We start from the raw sequence: 19,620 nt of genomic DNA, 5'->3' as shown, positions 1-19,620 counted from the left end.
TTCAGCTTTGTTAAAGAGATATTCAGGTTTCAGGGAGCTGTGAGGCTGCTCATTACCAATAAATACTTTTTAAATGGATTTTATTTATTTTTTATTTTGTTATTCTTAAGATGTGTACGTGTGATCAGAGCAGTGGTGGACAGTAATTAGGTACATTTACTCAAGTACTGTACTGAAGTACAAATTTCAGGTACTTGTACTTTACTTGAATATTTTCATTTCATGACACTTTCTAGCTCTACTCCACTACACCTCAGAGGGGAATATTGTACTTTTTACTTCACTACTTTAATCTGAGACATTTGTAAAAACATTTCATGGTTCCCCCGGCACAAATGTGAAGATGCTCTGCTTTCCCTTTTAATCATAAAAATTTATTTGTAATAATTTTGAGCTTTGTACTATTGGTTAGACAAAGAAAGAATTGTGAAAGTGTCACTTAAGGCTCTGGGTAATTATTACGGCATTTTACACTATTTTCAAAATCTCAATCTGATTTATGGAGAAAATAATCAACAGATTAATCCATAATGAAAATAATAATTACTTGCACAATTACAACATTAACATTAACGCATGCGTAATAATAAAAATCTATAGTTTAACAGTTACAGGACATTTTTCTTTCTGCATTGAGAACTTTTACTTTTAAAATTTTAAGTACATTCAAACCTTAAATCAATATTTTAAACATACATTCTATAACATAATGTTAGGCAGTTTTCAGCATCCAAAGCTCCAAACAAGGAGCATTTAGCCTGGATGACAGAGATACCTGATCTGTCTTTGTGTTTAAGAAGCTCTCTGACTCTGTTTCTGCTTTTGTCTGATTTCTTTGCTTCTTGATTTAATTTCGGTCAAATACGGAGGTGAAATATTCTTTCATGGAAACTGTCTTGTGTTTTATTATATTGCCTGTCCTAATGGCTCTAATTTGTTCCCAAAACTGTTTGTAGGCCTGAAACTAAACAAAATAGCTCAACACATAATGTAACACAAATAAATTACTGTACTGGACATGGACTTCAGAAAGGATATAAGATGTTCCAGTCCCTGTTTAATAACCAGAGGGTGTGATTGTACGCATGCGTTTGAAGTAACAGAGTAACAGTCCTCACTAAGAAAATGTGCTGCTGCACATCACCTGCAGGTTTGTTTGTTCATTGATCAGGACTGTTTTTATTCCCAGGACAGCCATATAGAGCAAAAGAACAACAAGACACTATACTGCATCCCCACAAACCCCAGTGGATCTGATCTGACAGTGACGTCTGACCAGAAAATTAACACATTTCTGTTCGTTACATGACATCAGCCTGCAAAACATTATTCAGTGTCTGAGCAGCAGAAGGTTTAATACTCCTTTCATATGCAAACAAAGCTGGGATACCAAAATAACGCCCACCTCATCCTATTTCACAGGTTAAAATATACTTTACTTTCACTTTCGTTAATAACCTCAGCGGGTCAGTTTTACCGAGTTATAAGTGACTCTGATACTCAGCCTGAATTCCCATTGGCTCAGACGGAAGAGTTAACGCCGCTGTAGGTATACGGTAGGCTATATGTTTCTCATGATATAGGAAATATAGGCGTATCAGTTTAGTCAAAAGTCGAAGGTTTTGATGCGACATGTAGCCTAGACTAAAAATGGAGATCCTGGTTTTCCTGGCTCTCCTGGGAGTAGGTCTACAAGGCGCCGCGGCAGGTGGGTTCAGAACTTTTTTAATCAGTTGATTTTATAAGAAAAGTTCGGTCTTTATAGGGCTCTTGGTAGACCTACATATGTAGTGTTTTTAAAAATATATACATTGATGTTTAGTTCAAGGACCTCCTTGTAGATTGAACAAAAATAGCTTTTGGATTTTTATATTTAACAACACCAATAAGTCTGTTGATGGTGTTGTTTTTATGGATATTGATGCCAACGTAACAGATTACATCACGCAGGTAGTTACTGTATGATGATATTATTTGCTGAAATTAGGTTATAACCGGTGCATCATATCAGTGTAGGCCCTATGTCGGCTGATAAGTGACAGGTAACAGCAAACTGAGGTTTAAGGAAATGTAGAAACAATGTCTCCATTACATCGTTTGTCCACCAGAGAGCTCTGATAGGGTTATTTTTAAACTGAAATGTTTTGCTCAGTATGCATCTTGATCACCAAAAACAAATAGTTTATATTATGTTTCTTTTAGTTGAAACAATACTTGACTGATAGGCCTATATCCGATTTTTAATGTCTATAATTATTTATAATTTCATTTTCAACCAGTTCAAAATGTTTAAAGTGCAGCTTAACACAGAAATATGATCTACATTCGTTCAGACAGCAGAGGTTTCTGAAATAAACAATAATTTCAGACACCTGCAGATAGTTTACTTTGTTAAAACCTTTAAAATATTAATATAATTGGAATAAATTAAAGAAAAAGAAAGAAGAATGGGACTACATGAGAAATTTAAATATTGCTTAAGAGAACTTTCTTAAAGATAGAAATGTGTCTGTTAATTGTCGTGGAAATTTGTATATTGCCAGTTTTCTGCCATAACTTTTCTACAATTATCATACAATACAGACTATAGGTTATCAAAGATATTGGAAGTTAAAACTCAAATATAATTCTTCAGTTTACATAAATCAAGATATATCAATGTGAGATACACAAGGGACTAGCTAAGATGTTTATTTTTTCATTTGGTTGTATTTAAAAATATACTCAAACATTTGTAACCACAAATCCTCTAACAACCAGATAAAAACATGACATCAGTGATTACTTGAATATGAAAAAATGGCAACAGCATCAGAAAAGATCAAAACAACCCACTTCTAACCCGCATAAAACTGTACTCTATCTATAAATGTATTTTTGTATTAATTGAATGCACAACAGAGATTGTTAGGATGTCTTGTATTGTAGTTTTTTTTTTTTATTCTGTGTTCAGGATTTTGTTTAGTGATTTTATAAAACTGTGATATAAAAACTGAAATAATGAAGCTTTTCTCACAGTGACTCACTCTCTGAACTATTTCTACACTGGATCTTCTGGAGTCCCAAACTTCCCAGAGTTTGTGTCTGTTGGGTTGGTTGATAAAGTTCAGATAGATCACTTTGACAGTAACACCAGGAGAGCAGAACCCAAACAGGACTGGATGAGGAGAGTCACAACAGATGATCCTCAGTACTGGGAGCGGGAGACTCAGATCCGTCTGGGTGCCCAGCAGTGGTTCAAAGCCAACATTGACATATTGAAGCAGCGCTTTAACCAAACTGGAGGTTTGTTTGTGTTTCGCTTTCTACTGATAAAATGTTTATTTTCATCCTGTATTTTAGTAAACAGATGTTACAACACACACACACACACACACACACACACACACACACACACACACACACACACACACCATTCTTCATCTCTCAAGTTTTAGTCTCGTAGGTTAAACTGTCTGATGGAGGCTTTTCTTTGCTGAAACAGTCAAACTCAACAGAAACATAACTGATGCTGCTGTACATTGATACAGAGGGTCTTTCTCATTTCCCAAATTTGTGCCTCCTCGATCCTCGAGGAGAGACCAGTCGAAGAAACAGGTATTTAACGAAATGTTATGTCCTTGCTTCAGAGACGTCATTTTAAAGCGACGTCAATTAAATAAGACGTGTTGCACAGCTGCATCATCTGTCACTGTGATTTCTATCAGATGAGCAGACCAGCTGTTGCACTAATACATAAAGGCTACAGATCATACGTATCTTCACAGTCAAGGAACATGTATGTCAAATTTATGACATGTAGAAACATCTCGAGGTTGCAATAAACATCATCTGTTGTCAGATTACAGTAGCGTACTATCATGCAGTACACAGAAATCTGGTAGCAGTGCACATTTTGCCTGAAAACAGGAGATCATTTCAGCCCTCAGCTGATGAGATGAGCGTTTCACTTTCCATTAAAGAAATTGTTTTGTCACAATTATAGCATCTTTATTGTTGTGATGCGTGGATCAGCTCTCATTATCTGAATACTCATGTAAATAAATAATCCACCCGCCCCCAACAAACTAATTATTTTATCAGATTTAGAGACCAGCACCTGCATGGACATTTTACCCCACCTCCAACGCACACTGTAGCTTTCCAGGTAATTTCTTTAGCCTATTGTGTTATATTGATGTATCAGTGTTTTCTTTGACAATTTACTTTCATGATTAGAGAGGCTATTGTCAGTCATTTAAACGTTTCCATCCGTGCAGTAAATATCATGACAGGACAGACAGAGGAAACTCTCCAGAGGAAACAGAATTAAACTTTCAGCTTCTATAATCCATGTTTAGACGCTCTGATGGAGCTCATTGATCAGCAGGATTGTTTCTTTACTCATGTTCAGTCCATGATCAGGTTTAACCTGTGTTTGCTAGTCAGGGCTCCACCTCAACTTGTGTTCCTGCAGCTCACATGAAGTGTGATCTCTGGTTTACCTCTCTCTCTCTCTCTCTCTCTCTCTCTCTCTCTCTCTCTCTCTCTCAGGTGTCCACATTGTCCAGTGGATGATCGGCTGTGAGTGGGATGATGAGACTAATGAGGTTAATGGGTTTAATCAGTATGGTTATGATGGAGAAGACTTCATAGCATTTGACCTGAAGACAGAGACATACATCGCTCCAAAACCACAAGCTGTCATCACCAAGAACAAGTGGGATAATAACAGAGCTTTGATCGCACAGGACAAGAACTACCTGACCCAGGAGTGCGTTGACTGGCTGAAGAAGTATTTGGACTATGGGAGGAGCTCTCTGCAGAGAAAAGGTAGAATCACATGATTGAGTTTCATGGACACAATATGCCTCATTTGTTTCTTAGCAACAGTAACATCAACATCACGGGTAGCCTTAAGCATCTGGGTTGATATCAGTTGTTTAGCATTAAAAAATTATATACATTGCATTATCTGTTCAATTTTGCTTAACAAAGCACAGGACCAGAGAATTGTGTGCACAAATGCACAGCATGACTTTATTTTCAAATCATCTAATTTTAGAAAACATTTGTGTACATAAAAATATTTATGTATTGCAGGGACCTGAATCTTTCATTTGCTGTTTGTTGGAATATTCTAACATACGTTGATTAGCCATAACTTTATGACCACTGACAGGTGAAGTGAGCCTGTGTGGTCCGATCTAACCGACAAGCTACTGTAGGTGAAATTGATAAAAAAATCGATGCTGGTTCTGATAGTAAGGTGTCAGAACACATAGTGCATACAGTGGAGTCAGGGCTGTTTTGGCAGTAAAAGAGAGACCTTCATTATGACCAGCAGGTGGTCATAATGTTATGGCTGATCAATGTAATTTATGCCAGAGAAAAACAGTAGAGACTGAAAACTGTGCCAACCCACCCCACCCTTACGAAAATGAACCACAGTTATTACTATAGTACAAAAAACTATAGTAATTCTGTATAAACAATTTAGAATGACTATAGTAATTCCCTAAACTATACTACAGGAGCCAATAGTAGCCTATAATTATAACTTCACTATATTATCACCATAGCTAAATCTCTAGAATTAATATAGTAATTTTCTATAGCGCGTTCCAAAAAATATATACTATAGTAATAATGATATTGTTATTATTATTGTATTTCTATAGATCGCAGCTGTCAGGTGTCAGCTGTCAGTCAGCTCTAACAGCTGGAGAGACTTTTGATGGAGTTTGTGTCTGCACACGTGCACTGTGTTGATACTAATAAAGTCTCTGTTATCACTGCAGAGCCGCTTGTTTTGTCTCTGTAGTAATCTGTTTAACAAAAACCTGCGCATGAATAATTATACTGTGTCCTGCTCAGAGGCACATTATCATTTCTACTGGCACAATGCTTATATCATGTTCATTACCTGCATTTGTATTTATTGATTCTGATTGTGAACATAATTGAATAACCCAGAATATGATCATGGTGTCTCTTGATTCAGTAGTCTAAATGTTTCAGGGAAAGTGAAATGATGTAACTCATATGAAAGCCGACACTCAGTTTTAGGCTTTCTGTTTATTTAATCTTCTGATGTCCTTTAACACTACTCCATACATTTTATTTGCCAGTCACATCACTTGTCACCAATTGATCTGTACTTTCCATTATATCAATCCAGCACTTCATAGTCCAACCAGTGCTTTCATTCATTCATTTCATCAGCTGATTTTACTCACGGAGCCCACAGCTCAAGAAACTTGAGATGCACCTACTGTTCTCCTCCTTTCTTTCTGTCTGTCTTTTCCCCTCAGTGCTTCCCTTCTTTACTTTGTTACACGTTACGGTTTATTTACATTGCATAGCCTACTTAGAGTAGTCTAGTGTTTTATAGTACATAAACGATAAAAAAACGATAAACATAAATGATGATATTAATAAACAGTAAATCATAATAAAGAACCTATAAACTCTCTCTCTCTCTCTCTCTCTCTCTCTCTCTCTCTCTCTCTCTCTCTCTCTCCAGAGCTTCCCTCAGTGTCTCTCCTCCAGAAGACTCCCTCCTCTCCAGTCAGCTGCCACGCTACAGGTTTCTACCCTGACAGAGCCACGATGTTCTGGAGGAAAGATGGAGAGGAGCTTCATGAGGACGTGGACCACGGAGAGATCCTCCCCAACAACGATGGATCCTTCCAGATGAGTGTTGACCTGAATCTTTCATCAGTCACACCTGAAGACTGGAGGAGGTACGACTGTGTGTTTCATCTCTCTGGTGTGAAGGACGACATCATCACCAAACTGGACAAAGCAAAGATCCCGAAGAGTAAGACTAGTATCAGAAGTGGTGAATGTGGGAAACAACAAAACACAATCTGTTTAGAAGAAGTGGGTTAGAGGAGATGATCATCCATCTGCCAACCAAACCTATAGACACTACGTGTTTGTTTGTCCTGCTGTTAATTGAATTTTTATCCCCATTGTCTGAACATAATTACTGCATCTATGGTTGTTTATGCATGTCTGGCTTTGTTTAGCTTTTAGCAACGTTTGAGAAATTGATCAAGGTGAATTACTGTTACAACACTGCAAATTGTTTTATAATGAAACATAGCTTTACAGAAGCTCACAGACAAAAACTGAAAAGTGTGAGAGCCCTATGGTCTCCAATATCAGAAAACAAAACTTCTCACTGGACACATAAAACACATGAACTGCAGGATTGTTACAGTAAACTAAATATGTGTTTTCTGCTCAACAGGGAATCCCTCTGACATGACTGTCATCATCATCATTGTTGTAGTGGTTGTTCTTGCTTTCGTCGCCATCGCTGTGATTGTATTCTTCATTTACAAAAAGATAAACGGTGAGAGACCTAACAGAGACATTGTCTTTTTTTCAGTATTTCGATTTTAGACTTTAATGTGTTTAATCCAGATTTCAATAAACACTTTGAGGCTTAGAATTTAATCATAATATGACTGTAGCATGATGCAGGGGAAAGAAATAATAAAAGACCTAAACATCAAGTTTTATTTATTGAGTAGAAGAGGGGATTATCACTGGAAAGAAAGAGATAAAATCTGACATTTTAAATGTAACAACATAAATAATGTGTCTTTTCTTTCAGCCAAACGCCCTCCATCTCGTAAGTAAAACTTGTTTTTATTCAGTTTCTCTGACCTGACCTGCAGTGTTGGCTGTTTGTAAAACTCAGAGCAGGACGGAGACTAACAACATGTTTCTGACCCTACAGCTGAAAGCAACCCTGAGGTGCAGAAGGAGCTGATCCAAAAGCTCTAATGACAAACACGCCACCCTTAACACAGTGAGTCACTTCATATGTGACATGAATTTACACCTGTTGTTATACTAAGCTGATTTAGTATCTTTATCTGTGACTCCTCTGTGACACAAACATCTTTGGCTTTCAATTGATTTTCTACAACAAAGCTAAAACTGTTTCATGTGAAGTTAAGTGAGATTATTAAGAGAAAAGAACAGATTCTGTCAGAAACCTTCAGCAGGTCAGATTAAGTGTAATATTAAAAACTCAAATATTAAGTGTTAACTCTTAAATGATCACAGATATTTTTTTATCTAAATGATCATTTAACCATGTGGAACTGTGGAATTGAACATTCATGTTAAATTTAGTTTAGTAGTTTATGTAATTTTATTATTTTTGTCTCTTTAGGTTTATGGGTAACTTTTGCACTGGAACAAGCAGCGGTGCCACATCCTCCTCTGTAAACAGGGAATTAATTGATTATAGATTATCATATCATAAACTGATAATGAGGGTTGGGATTTGAGGACTAGATGCTTATTGATTAGAACACAAAGAAAACTAATTATAAAAATGAGTTGACAAATATTTTACAAATATTATCAGACATTAATGGTTAAATTACATTCATAATTTAGTTTTCACTTTTAAAAAATCTGGAATTTCCTCTGATAAAATGTTTCAAAAATGTTGGAAATTCAAATTAGCATAATTAATATATTTTTTTTGCCATTAGTGAAGTAAAACACAATTTTTAAAGCAATGAAAGCATCACAGTACTCTTTGTACATTCGTAATTGATTTAACGTTTTGTGTAGTGTTCATCTAAAACAAATCTACCGTATTTACAGTTAGTATATATACAGTATATACATCTGGTGTTGGGTTTTCTGGTAAAACCAATATTGGTAAAACAAAAGTAAATACATATATTGACAAACACTCATCCATGTATGTGCATTCCCATTTTGGTATATTTACTCACAGGGTCTGGCAATATGATTTCTTTTAAACATTAGAGAGCTTTCTTCACTATTTACACATTTACTCAAGTAGGCCCCTTGTCTTAACTACTAATTCCAGGTACTCTAACTTTACTAAACTTCTAATCCACTACATCTCAAAGGCAAATATGATGTGACATGTTGATATTATATAATATGATGCATTGCTGTAGATTAAACTACCCAAAAGGATGTTAAAATTATTTCAAGCGTAAACATCTACAACAGTAAAATGCAACACATTAAAGCAGCAGGTATAATAGTGAAACAGGGAACATTTTACTGCACATTAAGTACTCTTGATACACTAAATACATTTTCTAGATAATACCTAAATATGTTTAGCAAAATTTTGAATGCAGAACCACTTTTTGTAGTAGTTGTAGTTGTAGAAGTATTTTCACAGTGGGTTATTGTTACTTTTACTTCAGTAAAAGATCTGAGTTCTTCTTTCACCACTGATTTACTGAGAAAGCAGTTTTGTGCATCTCTTACTGTATTCGATTACTGGAGGCAGGACTGCAAATCAGTCAGCATCGTCCTAAAACATGCTGCGTAAACTGGACACCTACGTCACAGAGGTGAATTACTTTTATTTAATTTCCTAAGTTAGTCAAGAGTGTTGTTTTTTTTTTTCAACATTGTTGTAGTTTAATTTTAGCTGAGACTCTACAAGGGTTGTGGGATGTTTCAAGCTTCTGAGCACACTGATGAAATGTTCTTGAAAAAATTTAGGGACAATTTATGTAACTATATAGAAACTGTCTCACTTCTTGTTCATGAGTTACAAGTTGAGTTGCCCTGCTATATCATTATTATATTCGTTTTGATAAGCTTCACTACATTTTGTTTGACTGCCTTTTTACTGTAAACTTTGTGATCTTTATTGATTGTAAACTCATGTGAGTTGCTGGAAATGTCACTCATGTCTTCTGATCACACTCTCTCAGGTACTTTATAAAGTCTGTGCTTATGTTGATGAGTTGACTAAAGTCATTAAAGACACTGGATCTGTGCTAATCTCGTCTTTTTATTCTAGATTTTCTCATATCGATATGTGATCAATGGCTGAGGATGTGTTAACAGAACTTGATAATGTGTCTCAGCAGAAGATTGGCTAATATGACAATTTATATCATGAGACATAAGAAATGTTAAACTGTTAGAGGTTTTGCCATGTTGCATGTTGAGATGTATCTGGTTGGATTAGGCAAGTTAAGGTAAATCAATAATAAGATAGTTTTATGGCAATATTGGATTTACAGGATGTGACATATTTGTCAGATATTTAATAATTAGATTAGTCAGAAACAAACATTCCAGTCTGATTATATTGTCTGTAAATTTTGTTTTTCATCAGAACGTTCAGACATTTTAATATATGATCATATATATTGATGTTATGACCTTCATAGGCACAACATTTGTTCAACTGAAAGTTGCACAGGGAACATGTACTGAAAAGGTTCCTGGCTGTTGTGTTTTACAAAAAGAAGAAGGCTAAGAGACCAAAAATTTTTAATCTCAGACCGAGTTGATATTCTGTCTAGTCTCCAAAGATGAATCAAGTGTTATTTCACCTCACACCACAGTCTGGAGCAGCCACCATTAAGCAGTGAAGACCATTGTGTTATGATAATATGACCGTAGCTTAATGATGTTAGACAGAAGTAATAAGAAAATTAAGACCTCACCAGAACAGTAGAAGGTATTTTAACTAATGTGAGTGAGGAGGAGAGGACTTCAGATTTAGTGAAGAAGATATTTTGGCATTTGCAACTGTCGCATCTGAAATCATGTCTTTTCTTTTTAGTTCAGATAAATCTTCCCAACATAATAAGTAGAACCTGTTTAGATTGTATTTAACATGTTGAACTTTGAGTGGATGTCTATGGTTTACACTGAGTGCAAAAGTTAAATTGAGCACTTACTTTTAAAGCAACAATGCCAACAAATTCTCAGGAAACCTGTGTTTTTAGTTACTGCAGTTAGAAAAGTCAAATTATTAGAAAGATTACATAGGAGCACATAGGTTTGGGGTGAAGGTGGGGAATGGCTATCTTGTTAAGGCTTTGAGAATTTCAATTTTATTGTACAGAATAACTCAAATTGTGATGATCTAAAGTAAATGCCTCTCAGCCCAGTGCTGTTCTAAGGGGCTTAGGACAGCGCTCAGTCCTGTCAGTACTTTAACTGTGATTACCTTAATGTACAAACACATAAATAAACTATTAATTGACTTCAGAAAGAATACAAGATGTTCCCCTCCCCATTCATTAATAACCACAAGGAGTGAATGCACAGATGTGTTTAAAATAACGAATAATAAAAATCCTCACTGAGAAACTGTGCTGTGGCACATCATCAGGTTTGAACGACTGGAGGGTGAACGTCACCATATTTACTCACTATAACATCAGTGAAACCAAGCTTGAGGTTCATATTTTGATCAGGACTGGTGTCAATTCCAGGGCAGCCATACAGAACAGAGGAACAACAACACACTTTTGCATCCCCACAAGCTCCAGAGGATCTGGTCTAACAGTGACCTCTGACCTCCCAGAAAACCACCAAAATAGACCGCCAAAATAAAACCCACCACCCCCTAACACGGGCTAAATGTTTACTTTCACTTTCGGTAGTAACCTCAGAGGGAAAGATTCACAGAGTCATGTGACTGTGATGTTCAGCCTAAATTCCCATTGGCTCAGATGGAGGTTGAAGTCAGCGCCCCTTCTCCTCTTATCCTCATTTGACTCTTAGTGCTTGAACTGGTGGGACAACAGTTTCACCAAACTCTCCATCAAAGGTTTTGATGGGACAGATCACAATGAAGATCTTGGTTTTCCTGGCTCTCTTTGGAATAGGTCTAAATGGCGCAGCTGCAGGTGAGTTAACATATTTTAAAGTCAATTGACTGTAGAGGGAAAGTAGTTGAATATGCCTATAAAGAGATGTCATTGGTCTCAAGCGACATTATATAATTAAAGAGAAGTTAAATCTACTAAGCATCCTGAAGAGGTAAGACTCCACAAATTGTGCAACAAGGCGCGGAGCTGTTGGCTCACATCAGAGGGGCGAGGACTTCTGGTGGGGCCATAAACAGGGGGCACTTTTTCACACTTTATTGTTAAGAAAAACAGCGAGGAAAACGAAAATACAGGCTGTGACAACTTGCAGTTCGGTTCATCTGGTCTTGACATTTTTGCGTTTTAGTTCTGGTCTAGTTCATGTTCACATTGACATTTTTACAAACGAATCAAGAGGGGTAAACGTGAAGTCATTCAGACATACGGGAAACTGGGATTGTCATGCTGTGTTATCAGGACCGACGTTGGTAAATCAGCGACTTTGACAGTGACAGTTAATGCGGCACTTTAATACTTCTGATTTGTAAATTTCACTTCTTTGGTGTTACAAAGAGCTCACAAAGAAATAACTGATTATAAGCATTATTAGTATTGCATGTTATTAAGAAGATCATTATGCAAATGACTGCACGTTATTATGAATGACAGGCTACAATGAATCCGCGCTTACTACTGTTGGATTACTGTAACGCACCTTTTAATGGACTTAATAGTCTGACAAAGCACACGGAGCACAAGCGCAGCATTTTTTACAGCTTTTCAAATGCGTACATCACAAGTGAACCGTACCAGACTCCACTTGTTCGGGCTCGAACCAGAGTTTGATCAGCCCAAAAACGAACGATGTGAAACTCAAGAGTAGCTGGGGCCCTATTGAGGGGGTACTGAGGGAGAGGAATCAACAACAGCATAAATAGGCCACACTGTCCACGCTGGTGCTGTTTGCTGCATGAGAGGAGAACCTCTTGGCTGTGTGGGCTCTGCAGAAGAAACAGATGTGGTCTGAGTTTACTTTTTTTCTGCAATCAAGACACAAAAACAAACTTTAGTCAAATTATTCATCTTAACAGCAAAAATGCATGTTCAGTCAGTCAGATTGGGTCCAAGGATGTCCCCTTTGTAACTGGAGAGAACACTGGACCTGGTGCAGCCCTTTTGTATTAATTAAGTAAACAGAGATTATTAGGAGGTTTTATAATGTTGTTCTTTTTGATTATGTGTTCAGTGATTTATAAAACTGTGATATAAAAACTGAAATCATGAACTTTTTCTTACAGCGACTCACTCTCTGAAGTATTTCTACACTGCGTCTTCTGGAGTCCCAAACTTCCCAGAGTTTGTGATTGTTGGGTTGGTTGATGAAGTTCAGATGTTTCACTATGACAGTAACACCAGGAGAGCAGAACCCAAACAGGACTGGATGAGCAGAGTCACAGCAGATGATCCTCAGTACTGGGAGAGGGAGACTCAGAGCTCTCAGGGTGCACAGCAGGTCTTCAAAGCCAACATTGGCATTGCAAAGCAGCGCTTCAACCAAACTGGAGGTTTGTTTTACTTTCTACTGAAAAAATGTTGTTTATATTTTCATCCTGTACACACACACACACACACACACACACACACACACACACATTTGTTCCTCTATCCTGTGGGGACATTTCATTATATTATAAGGGAATATTCCCTTGCCCCTTATCCTAACCTTAAATATCACAACTACATGCCTAATCTTGACTAAAGTGCAACCTGAACCCTAAAACCATGTCTTAACCCTCAATAATCAGTCTCTACCTGAGGGGACCTCAAGTTCTTTTCTGCACAGTGACACAAGTCCCCATCAGTTAGTGTGTATTCAGGTCCCAACAGAGATATAACATGACACACACATACTCCAACAGCAGGAGGTGTAGATCCTCTGTTCTGGTGTCTGTGGATCAGTGTGTCTCTATGGTGAAGATGTGATATCAGCTGATGATAGATGAGCTGTGATCTCACTCTGTTTACTGGTGTGTCTCTCTCAGGTGCACACATTAACCAGAGGATGTACGGCTGTGAGTGGGACGATGAGACTGGAGAGGTTAAAGGTTTTTTTCAAGATGGTTATGATGGAGAAGACTTCATAGCATTTGACATGAAGACAGAGACATGGATCGCTCCAACACCACAGGCTGTCATCACCAAACACAAGTGGGATAATAACAGAGCTTTGATAGCACAGAGAAAAAACTACCTGACCCAGATTTGCCCTGAGTGGTTGAAGAAGTATGTGGACTATGGGAGGAGCTCTCTGCTGAGAAAAGGTAGAATCACATGACCTGATGTAGTTTCATGGACACAACAATGTTGCTAAAAACAGTACAATTATTCAAATACACATTTTTGTTGATCTGTATCATGTTTGCTGTTGGTCTCTCTTTCTGCCTCTCTCCCCTAAGAAAAAAAAATCTGCTGAAGAACAGTCTGCTTAAATGCTTTCACTGGAAACTTGAACTTGAACCGTACAAGCGTAGATACAGACGTCTCTCTCTTCGTTTGTGGTTTTCCTTCTCTCTCTCTCTTTCTAACCCTACACTGTATATATCTGCTGTCTGAAACTCTTCCACTGGAAACCTGAACTTAACCGTGACAGAGACGTGTCAGTGTCAGTATCTCTCTCTCTCTCTCTCTCTCTCCAGAGCTTCCCTCAGTGTCTCTCCTCCAGAAGACTCCCTCCTCTCCAGTCAGCTGCCACGCTACAGGTTTCTACCCTGACAGAGCCACGATGTTCTGGAGGAAAGATGGAGAGGAGCTTCATGAGGACGTGGACCACGGAGAGATCCTCCCCAACAACGATGGATCCTTCCAGATGAGTGTTGACCTGAAACCTCCAACTGAAGACTGGGAGAAGTACGAATGTGTGTTTCAGCTCGCAGGTGTGAAGAACGACATCGTCACCAAACTGGACAAATCAAAGATCAGAACCAACGAAGGTAAGACTGGAATCAAGGGTGATGGAGATGGCAAACACAAATTCAATTTGTTCTGTGTTCAGTCATTTATTTTTGCTGAATACAACTTTATTTTTGGGTGCTTTTGTGGTGTAAGCTCATGACATCCCAAAAAAACATTTAAATGTTCTTATTTATGTTATGAAGTTATCTGTTACCCCTTCTTATCACATAAAACGTCTTATGGGGCATATAAAGGTGATATAAAATATGTGGCATTCAGTCTTCTCATATTTTTAAATCTTTTAAATACGTATGAACAAAATTCAAGAATGTCCAGGCCTGTTGGAGAAATCATACACACCTAGTTTTCCTCTTTGCACAGGGGAAAACACTAACAAGAACTCAAACCTAATGCCTTAATCTGAATGAATTGGGAGTTTCAATATGATACCCAAATTAACTAAAATAAAACAGACAAACATTTTAGAAAGTTATGGCCCAAAGGTTTCACCCAAGTGTGTGTAGTTGAACTGTTGTCTTGATTTATTTTGTTCTGTTTTTGTAGACACGAAGACTTCATCTGACACTACCGGAACAGGTCTGTCTGTCTGTCTAGTTCAAATTATTTTCTCCGGACAAGTCACATATTTCCATGCCAAGATTGATTGAGTCCAGTGAATGATGCTTCCATAGGAACACATTACAGTGTGGTGGTTGAATCTTGTTAGATAACATCTTAGTGCCGTAGTTGTTCGTAATTACAGCCACAGAGCATGGACATTACAGTCTCCTGTGTAGACTACCCCCACACATGAATAGCATAAACATATTTTACTCATTGGGATCTTTGCGGATGTAAATATTAATTGAAATTGACCATCTAATAGTCTTTCCTCTGAATCTGAATCATCTTTCACTGGACCACTCTTTAATAACCTTTGAATTCTTATTACTGGACTACACACCGTTAGGCAAATATTACTACACTAGATGTCGATCTGATGGTTCTGTAACTGAATGTAACTACAAGGAAGGCCTTTTTTCACAGACGTCCCATGATGCACTAAGCTCCTCTCTCCTCTCGTTTTCCATCTTTATGCATTCTTATCCCATTCATGCATGTTACCAACTCGACTTCTTCCCTCTCTTATAGTTTTGTACTTTTTCGTTTCTCTCCTTCTGGAGCTGTAGCGTGGATCTGTGGTATTATTATTATTATCACACTATTGCTATCATTAAAAAAATGATCTCAATCATCATCTTTTATGCACCAAAAGAATAAAAAGTATTTATGAAAGAGGACTCAGTTTCTGACTGTCACCCCAGAGCAGGGGATGGTCTGTACGTCTGTCCATCTGTATAAGTATGTGTACATAAATGTGTCTTCATGTCTTTCTTTGTCCTTTACTTTATAATTGTTAAATAGTTTTTTTTTCTCTTCAGAATTGGACACTTCATCAAGTACTTCTGGTTCTTCTACAGGAAGTCAAGACACCTCACTATTGATCTAGGTAACTAATGGCTCTGTCTGTCTGAAACTGCATGTTGTACTTCAGGCCTTTAAAGGAAGCGTCATTGTTCTGATAAATATTACAAGCATTTACTTTTTTATCCCAGTGGTTTCACACCTTTCCATTTGCTCTTTTTATTTTTGAACGTAGTTATTTGTCCGGACAGAAGTGAGTGACAGAAGAGGAGGGTGAACTCTGCTCCATGAGAAATCTGCAAAATTTACCTTTTTGGAAAAGAATCCTTCAGCTTTGCAAGAGAAGTAAACATATTTTACAGTAAAGGCACAATCTGCTACATCGTTAAATGCTATGCCTACACACATACTTAAAATATAAGCATCAATACTAAATGTATTTTCAGTTCTCAGCACACTGATAGAAATCTTATGTCCTGCTAGTATTTAGGGACAAGTAATGTTTCTATCTTAGTAGTAGCAGTTTACTTATAGTAATCGATTAACGATGCTTAAAATAACTTCTTGTGTTGGATTGAGTAGATGACCTCAGATGAATTGACCTGCTATTTCATTCTTTTCTAATGTTGCTGTGCTTTTTAATAATAAATAATAATAAAGTAATAATAAAGTCCCAAATTTCTGTCTTTTTGTGACTCCAGATTTAAACTTAAAGGAGACCTATGATACTGCTTTTCCAGTCCTATATTGTAGTTCTGTGACTCCTGTATGGCAGCTTTGCATGATTCAAAGTTCAAAAAAATATTTTATGTTCCTATACTGACTCTTGTAGGCGCCATTTCAGCCTCTGTGTGAAACAAGCTGTAAATGCTCCTGTCTGATTATGTAGAAGGGAGCCATTGGTAGAAAAAGCAGTTCAAAACATTCAGCATTCAGAACAGCAGGAAATCTGAGCTCTCTTTGCTCACAGGGATTTCTTTTAAATACTTTAACCTCATTTTTTGAAGCTTTGGCCATGTTTAACATGAACATCCAACATTATAACATTGTAGATAAGTTATAAAATGTGGAAAAGCATAATAGATCTCCTTTAAACATCTGCGACTGAAGCTACAATTGTGATTTTTTTTTTAGCTTAATTTTGTTTTTTTACTGCCCTTTGTAATTTAATGTTTGGGATATTTAGTTTATGGAAATGAAGGATACATGTGAGTTGCTGGATATGAATGATTCACATCGTCTGAAATGGATGTGTGTCATATAATTAAAAAAAGAGATCTTCAAATTGAAAAACTTGTTTAGTAACATAACACAGTTTATTGATGTGTCTTACTTTGATACAAGTACAGCAACAGAAGTGATAGTAACAAACTAAAATGTGAAATCTTTCCACTCTTATTTTTTTTTTTCAGCATTCATTAATTTCCTGTTACTGACTGGAAATGATGACATTAATTTAGGGACATGGGACAGTTTCTTTCTCTTGTGTTTTTGCAGACAGACATTTTCACAGGCAGAGTGGCAATAAGAGAATGTGCAATCAGTTGAGGAAGACGTGATGATTTTAGTTATTTATTGACGAAAAAAGGTTTACAGGCAGGTACTGATGCAGAAAGGCAGGTTCAGGTCACAGAAGCTCAAAAACACAAGACAAGTCAACAATATTGAAACTAGGACTCACTGACATGGGAACAAAGGAAACTGACGGTTTATGTAGTGAGTATCTGATGAGAGGAAGAGAAGCAGGTGAGGAGAAAAGCAGTTGATTGTTCTTACTTAGTTTGTATGATGCTTTGGCAATATTTTTGTTACACATTCAAGCCACTAAAGCTAATTTGAAATGAATTGAATTGAAAAGCAGCATCACGTTGAAACATCAACAGAGGTGTTACATTTCTCTTGTTCAAGCAGTTTTCAGCGTCCACAGCTCCAAATCAGTTTAGGAGCACTTAGCCTGGACCTGACTGATCTTTGTTTGTGTTTAAGAAGCTCTCCGACTCTCTTTCTGCTTCAGTTTGATTTCTTTGCTTCTTGTTTTCATTTCAAAGTCAAACACAGAGGTGAAATATTGTTGTCATGAAAGCTATCTTGTTTTATTATATTGTCTGTCCGGAGAGTAGCCTACCTCTTATTTGTGCCCAGACCTGTTTGTAGGCCTGAAACTAAAGTAAATACCTTAACATACTAACACACAGCCTAAATAAAACACCATGATAATGGTAATGTCACCTATTAAGGAATTGTTTTGGTCAAAGGTCAAAGTTTAGACAAATGTTAACTGTTATTTAACTGTAATATTTCCAAATGTGTGCCACTGATAGATGAACTCATTGGGAATTAGAAGCTTTGACAAAGGTGAACTAACATACTGAGGAATGACTTCGTTAAGAGGTCAAAGTTCATTTAAATTGTTATTTTCACTAAATAAAGAAAGGGGCATTTTGTATTGTTGTTATGTATGTAGTCATTGTTATTATTATTATTATTATTATTAATTTTATTATTATGTTACCATGGTTATGTACACTCACCTAAAGGATTATTAGGAAGACCACACTAATACTGTGTTTGACCCCCTTTCGCCTTCAGAACTGCCTTAATTCTACGTGGCATTGATTCAACAAGGTGCTGAAAGCATTCTTTAGAAATGTTGGCCCATATTGATAGGATAGCATCTTGCAGTTGAAGGAGATTTGTGGGATGCACATCCAGGGCACGAAGCTCCCGTTCCACCACATCCCAAAGATGCTCTATTGGGTTGAGATCTGGTGACTGTGGGGGCCATTTTAGTACAGTGAACTCATTGTCATGTTCAAGAAACCAATTTGAAATGATTCGACATTTGTGACATGGTGCATTATCCTGCTGGAAGTAGCCATCAGACGATGGGTACATGGTGGCCATAAAGGGATGGACATGGTCAGAAACAATGCTCAGGTAGGCCGTGGCATTTAAACGATGCCCAATTGGCACTAAGGGGCCTAAAGTGTGCCAAGAAAACATCCCCCACACCATTACACCACCACCACCAGCCTGCACAGTGGTAACAAGGCACGATGGATCCATGTTCTCATTCTGTTTACGCCAAATTCTGACTCTACCATCTGAATGTCTCAACAGAAATCGAGACTCGTCAGACCAGGCAACATTTTTCCAGTCTTCAACTGTCCAATTTTGGTGAGCTCTTGCAAATTGTAGCCTCTTTTTCCTATTTGTAGTGGAGATGAGTGGTACCCGGTGGGGTCTTCTGCTGTTGTAGCCCATCCGCCTCAAGGTTGTGCGTGTTGTGGCTTCACAAATGCTTTGCTGCATACCTCGGTTGTAACGAGTGGTTATTTCAGTCAAAGTTGCTCTTCTATCAGCTTGAATCAGTCGGCCCATTCTCCTCTGACCTCTAGCATCAACAAGACATTTTCGCCCACAGGACTGCCGCATACTGGATGTTTTTCCCTTTTCACACCATTCTTTGTAAACCCTAGAAATGGTTGTGCATGAAAATCCCAGTAACTGAGCAGATTGTGAAACACTCAGACCGACCCGTCTGGCACCAACAACCATGCCACGCTCAAAATTGCTTAAATCACCTTTCTTTCCCATTCTGACATTCAGTTTGGAGTTCAGGAGA

The 19,620-nt window shown here is 37.4% G+C and overlaps 2 protein-coding genes and 1 long non-coding RNA gene across 4 annotated transcripts in view; 2 read left to right on the top strand and 1 right to left on the bottom strand.

The window, feature by feature from the left end:
• Positions 1 to 1,515: 1,515 nt before the first annotated feature.
• On the top strand, positions 1,516 to 9,789 carry LOC119907865 (H-2 class I histocompatibility antigen, Q9 alpha chain-like). Its single transcript, XM_038725555.1, has 8 exons — positions 1,516 to 1,708; positions 3,019 to 3,285; positions 4,534 to 4,812; positions 6,506 to 6,802; positions 7,238 to 7,342; positions 7,607 to 7,624; positions 7,733 to 7,804; positions 8,174 to 9,789. Exons 1-7 carry the CDS (start codon positions 1,651 to 1,653, stop codon positions 7,777 to 7,779), a joined length of 1,071 nt encoding a protein of 356 aa, XP_038581483.1. The 5' UTR covers positions 1,516 to 1,650; the 3' UTR covers positions 7,780 to 7,804; positions 8,174 to 9,789.
• On the bottom strand, positions 6,481 to 14,553 carry LOC119907873. The gene is made up of 2 exons (XR_005445143.1): positions 14,497 to 14,553; positions 6,481 to 6,687 (listed from the first exon to the last, which is right to left on the bottom strand). It is a non-coding gene; the product is annotated as an uncharacterized LOC119907873 (long non-coding RNA).
• Positions 11,509 to 19,620, top strand: part of LOC119907864 (class I histocompatibility antigen, F10 alpha chain-like) — a 23,090-nt gene continuing 14,978 nt past the window's right edge. Inside the window, exons 1-7 of one of the 2 annotated variants that reach the window (XM_038725554.1) lie at positions 11,509 to 11,657; positions 12,917 to 13,183; positions 13,661 to 13,939; positions 14,315 to 14,608; positions 15,135 to 15,167; positions 16,013 to 16,080; positions 16,231 to 16,673. In XM_038725554.1, coding sequence (XP_038581482.1) covers positions 11,585 to 11,657; positions 12,917 to 13,183; positions 13,661 to 13,939; positions 14,315 to 14,608; positions 15,135 to 15,167; positions 16,013 to 16,080 — 1,014 coding nt within the window. In that variant the 5' untranslated portion in view covers positions 11,509 to 11,584 and the 3' untranslated portion in view covers positions 16,231 to 16,673. Of the gene's footprint in view, positions 11,658 to 12,916; positions 13,184 to 13,660; positions 13,940 to 14,314; positions 14,609 to 15,134; positions 15,168 to 16,012; positions 16,081 to 16,230; positions 16,674 to 19,620 lie in introns of those variants that run through there. The other variant, XM_038725553.1, reaches the window with a different exon arrangement.

This window comes from Micropterus salmoides, unplaced genomic scaffold (genome assembly GCF_014851395.1).
Source record: "Micropterus salmoides isolate LMB-PRFRI ecotype aquatic unplaced genomic scaffold, ASM1485139v1 Ms_hic_scaffold_17, whole genome shotgun sequence".
NCBI classification, from domain to species: domain Eukaryota; kingdom Metazoa; phylum Chordata; class Actinopteri; order Centrarchiformes; family Centrarchidae; genus Micropterus; species Micropterus salmoides.
The sequence above is the reverse complement of the archived record's forward strand: the minus strand, read 5'-3'. Positions and strand labels throughout refer to the sequence as shown.

Bases quoted from the DNA above. Each gene is read 5' to 3' on its own strand.
- LOC119907865 (XM_038725555.1), top strand. From the start codon at position 1,651: ATGGAGATCCTGGTTTTCCTGGCTCTCCTGGGAGTAGGTCTACAAGGC. The intron at 1,709-3,018 runs GTGGGTTCAGAA...CTTTTCTCACAG, and splicing joins TCTACAAGGCGCCGCGGCAG to TGACTCACTCTCTGAACTAT. The intron at 4,813-6,505 runs GTAGAATCACAT...CTCTCTCTCCAG, and splicing joins GAGCTCTCTGCAGAGAAAAG to AGCTTCCCTCAGTGTCTCTC.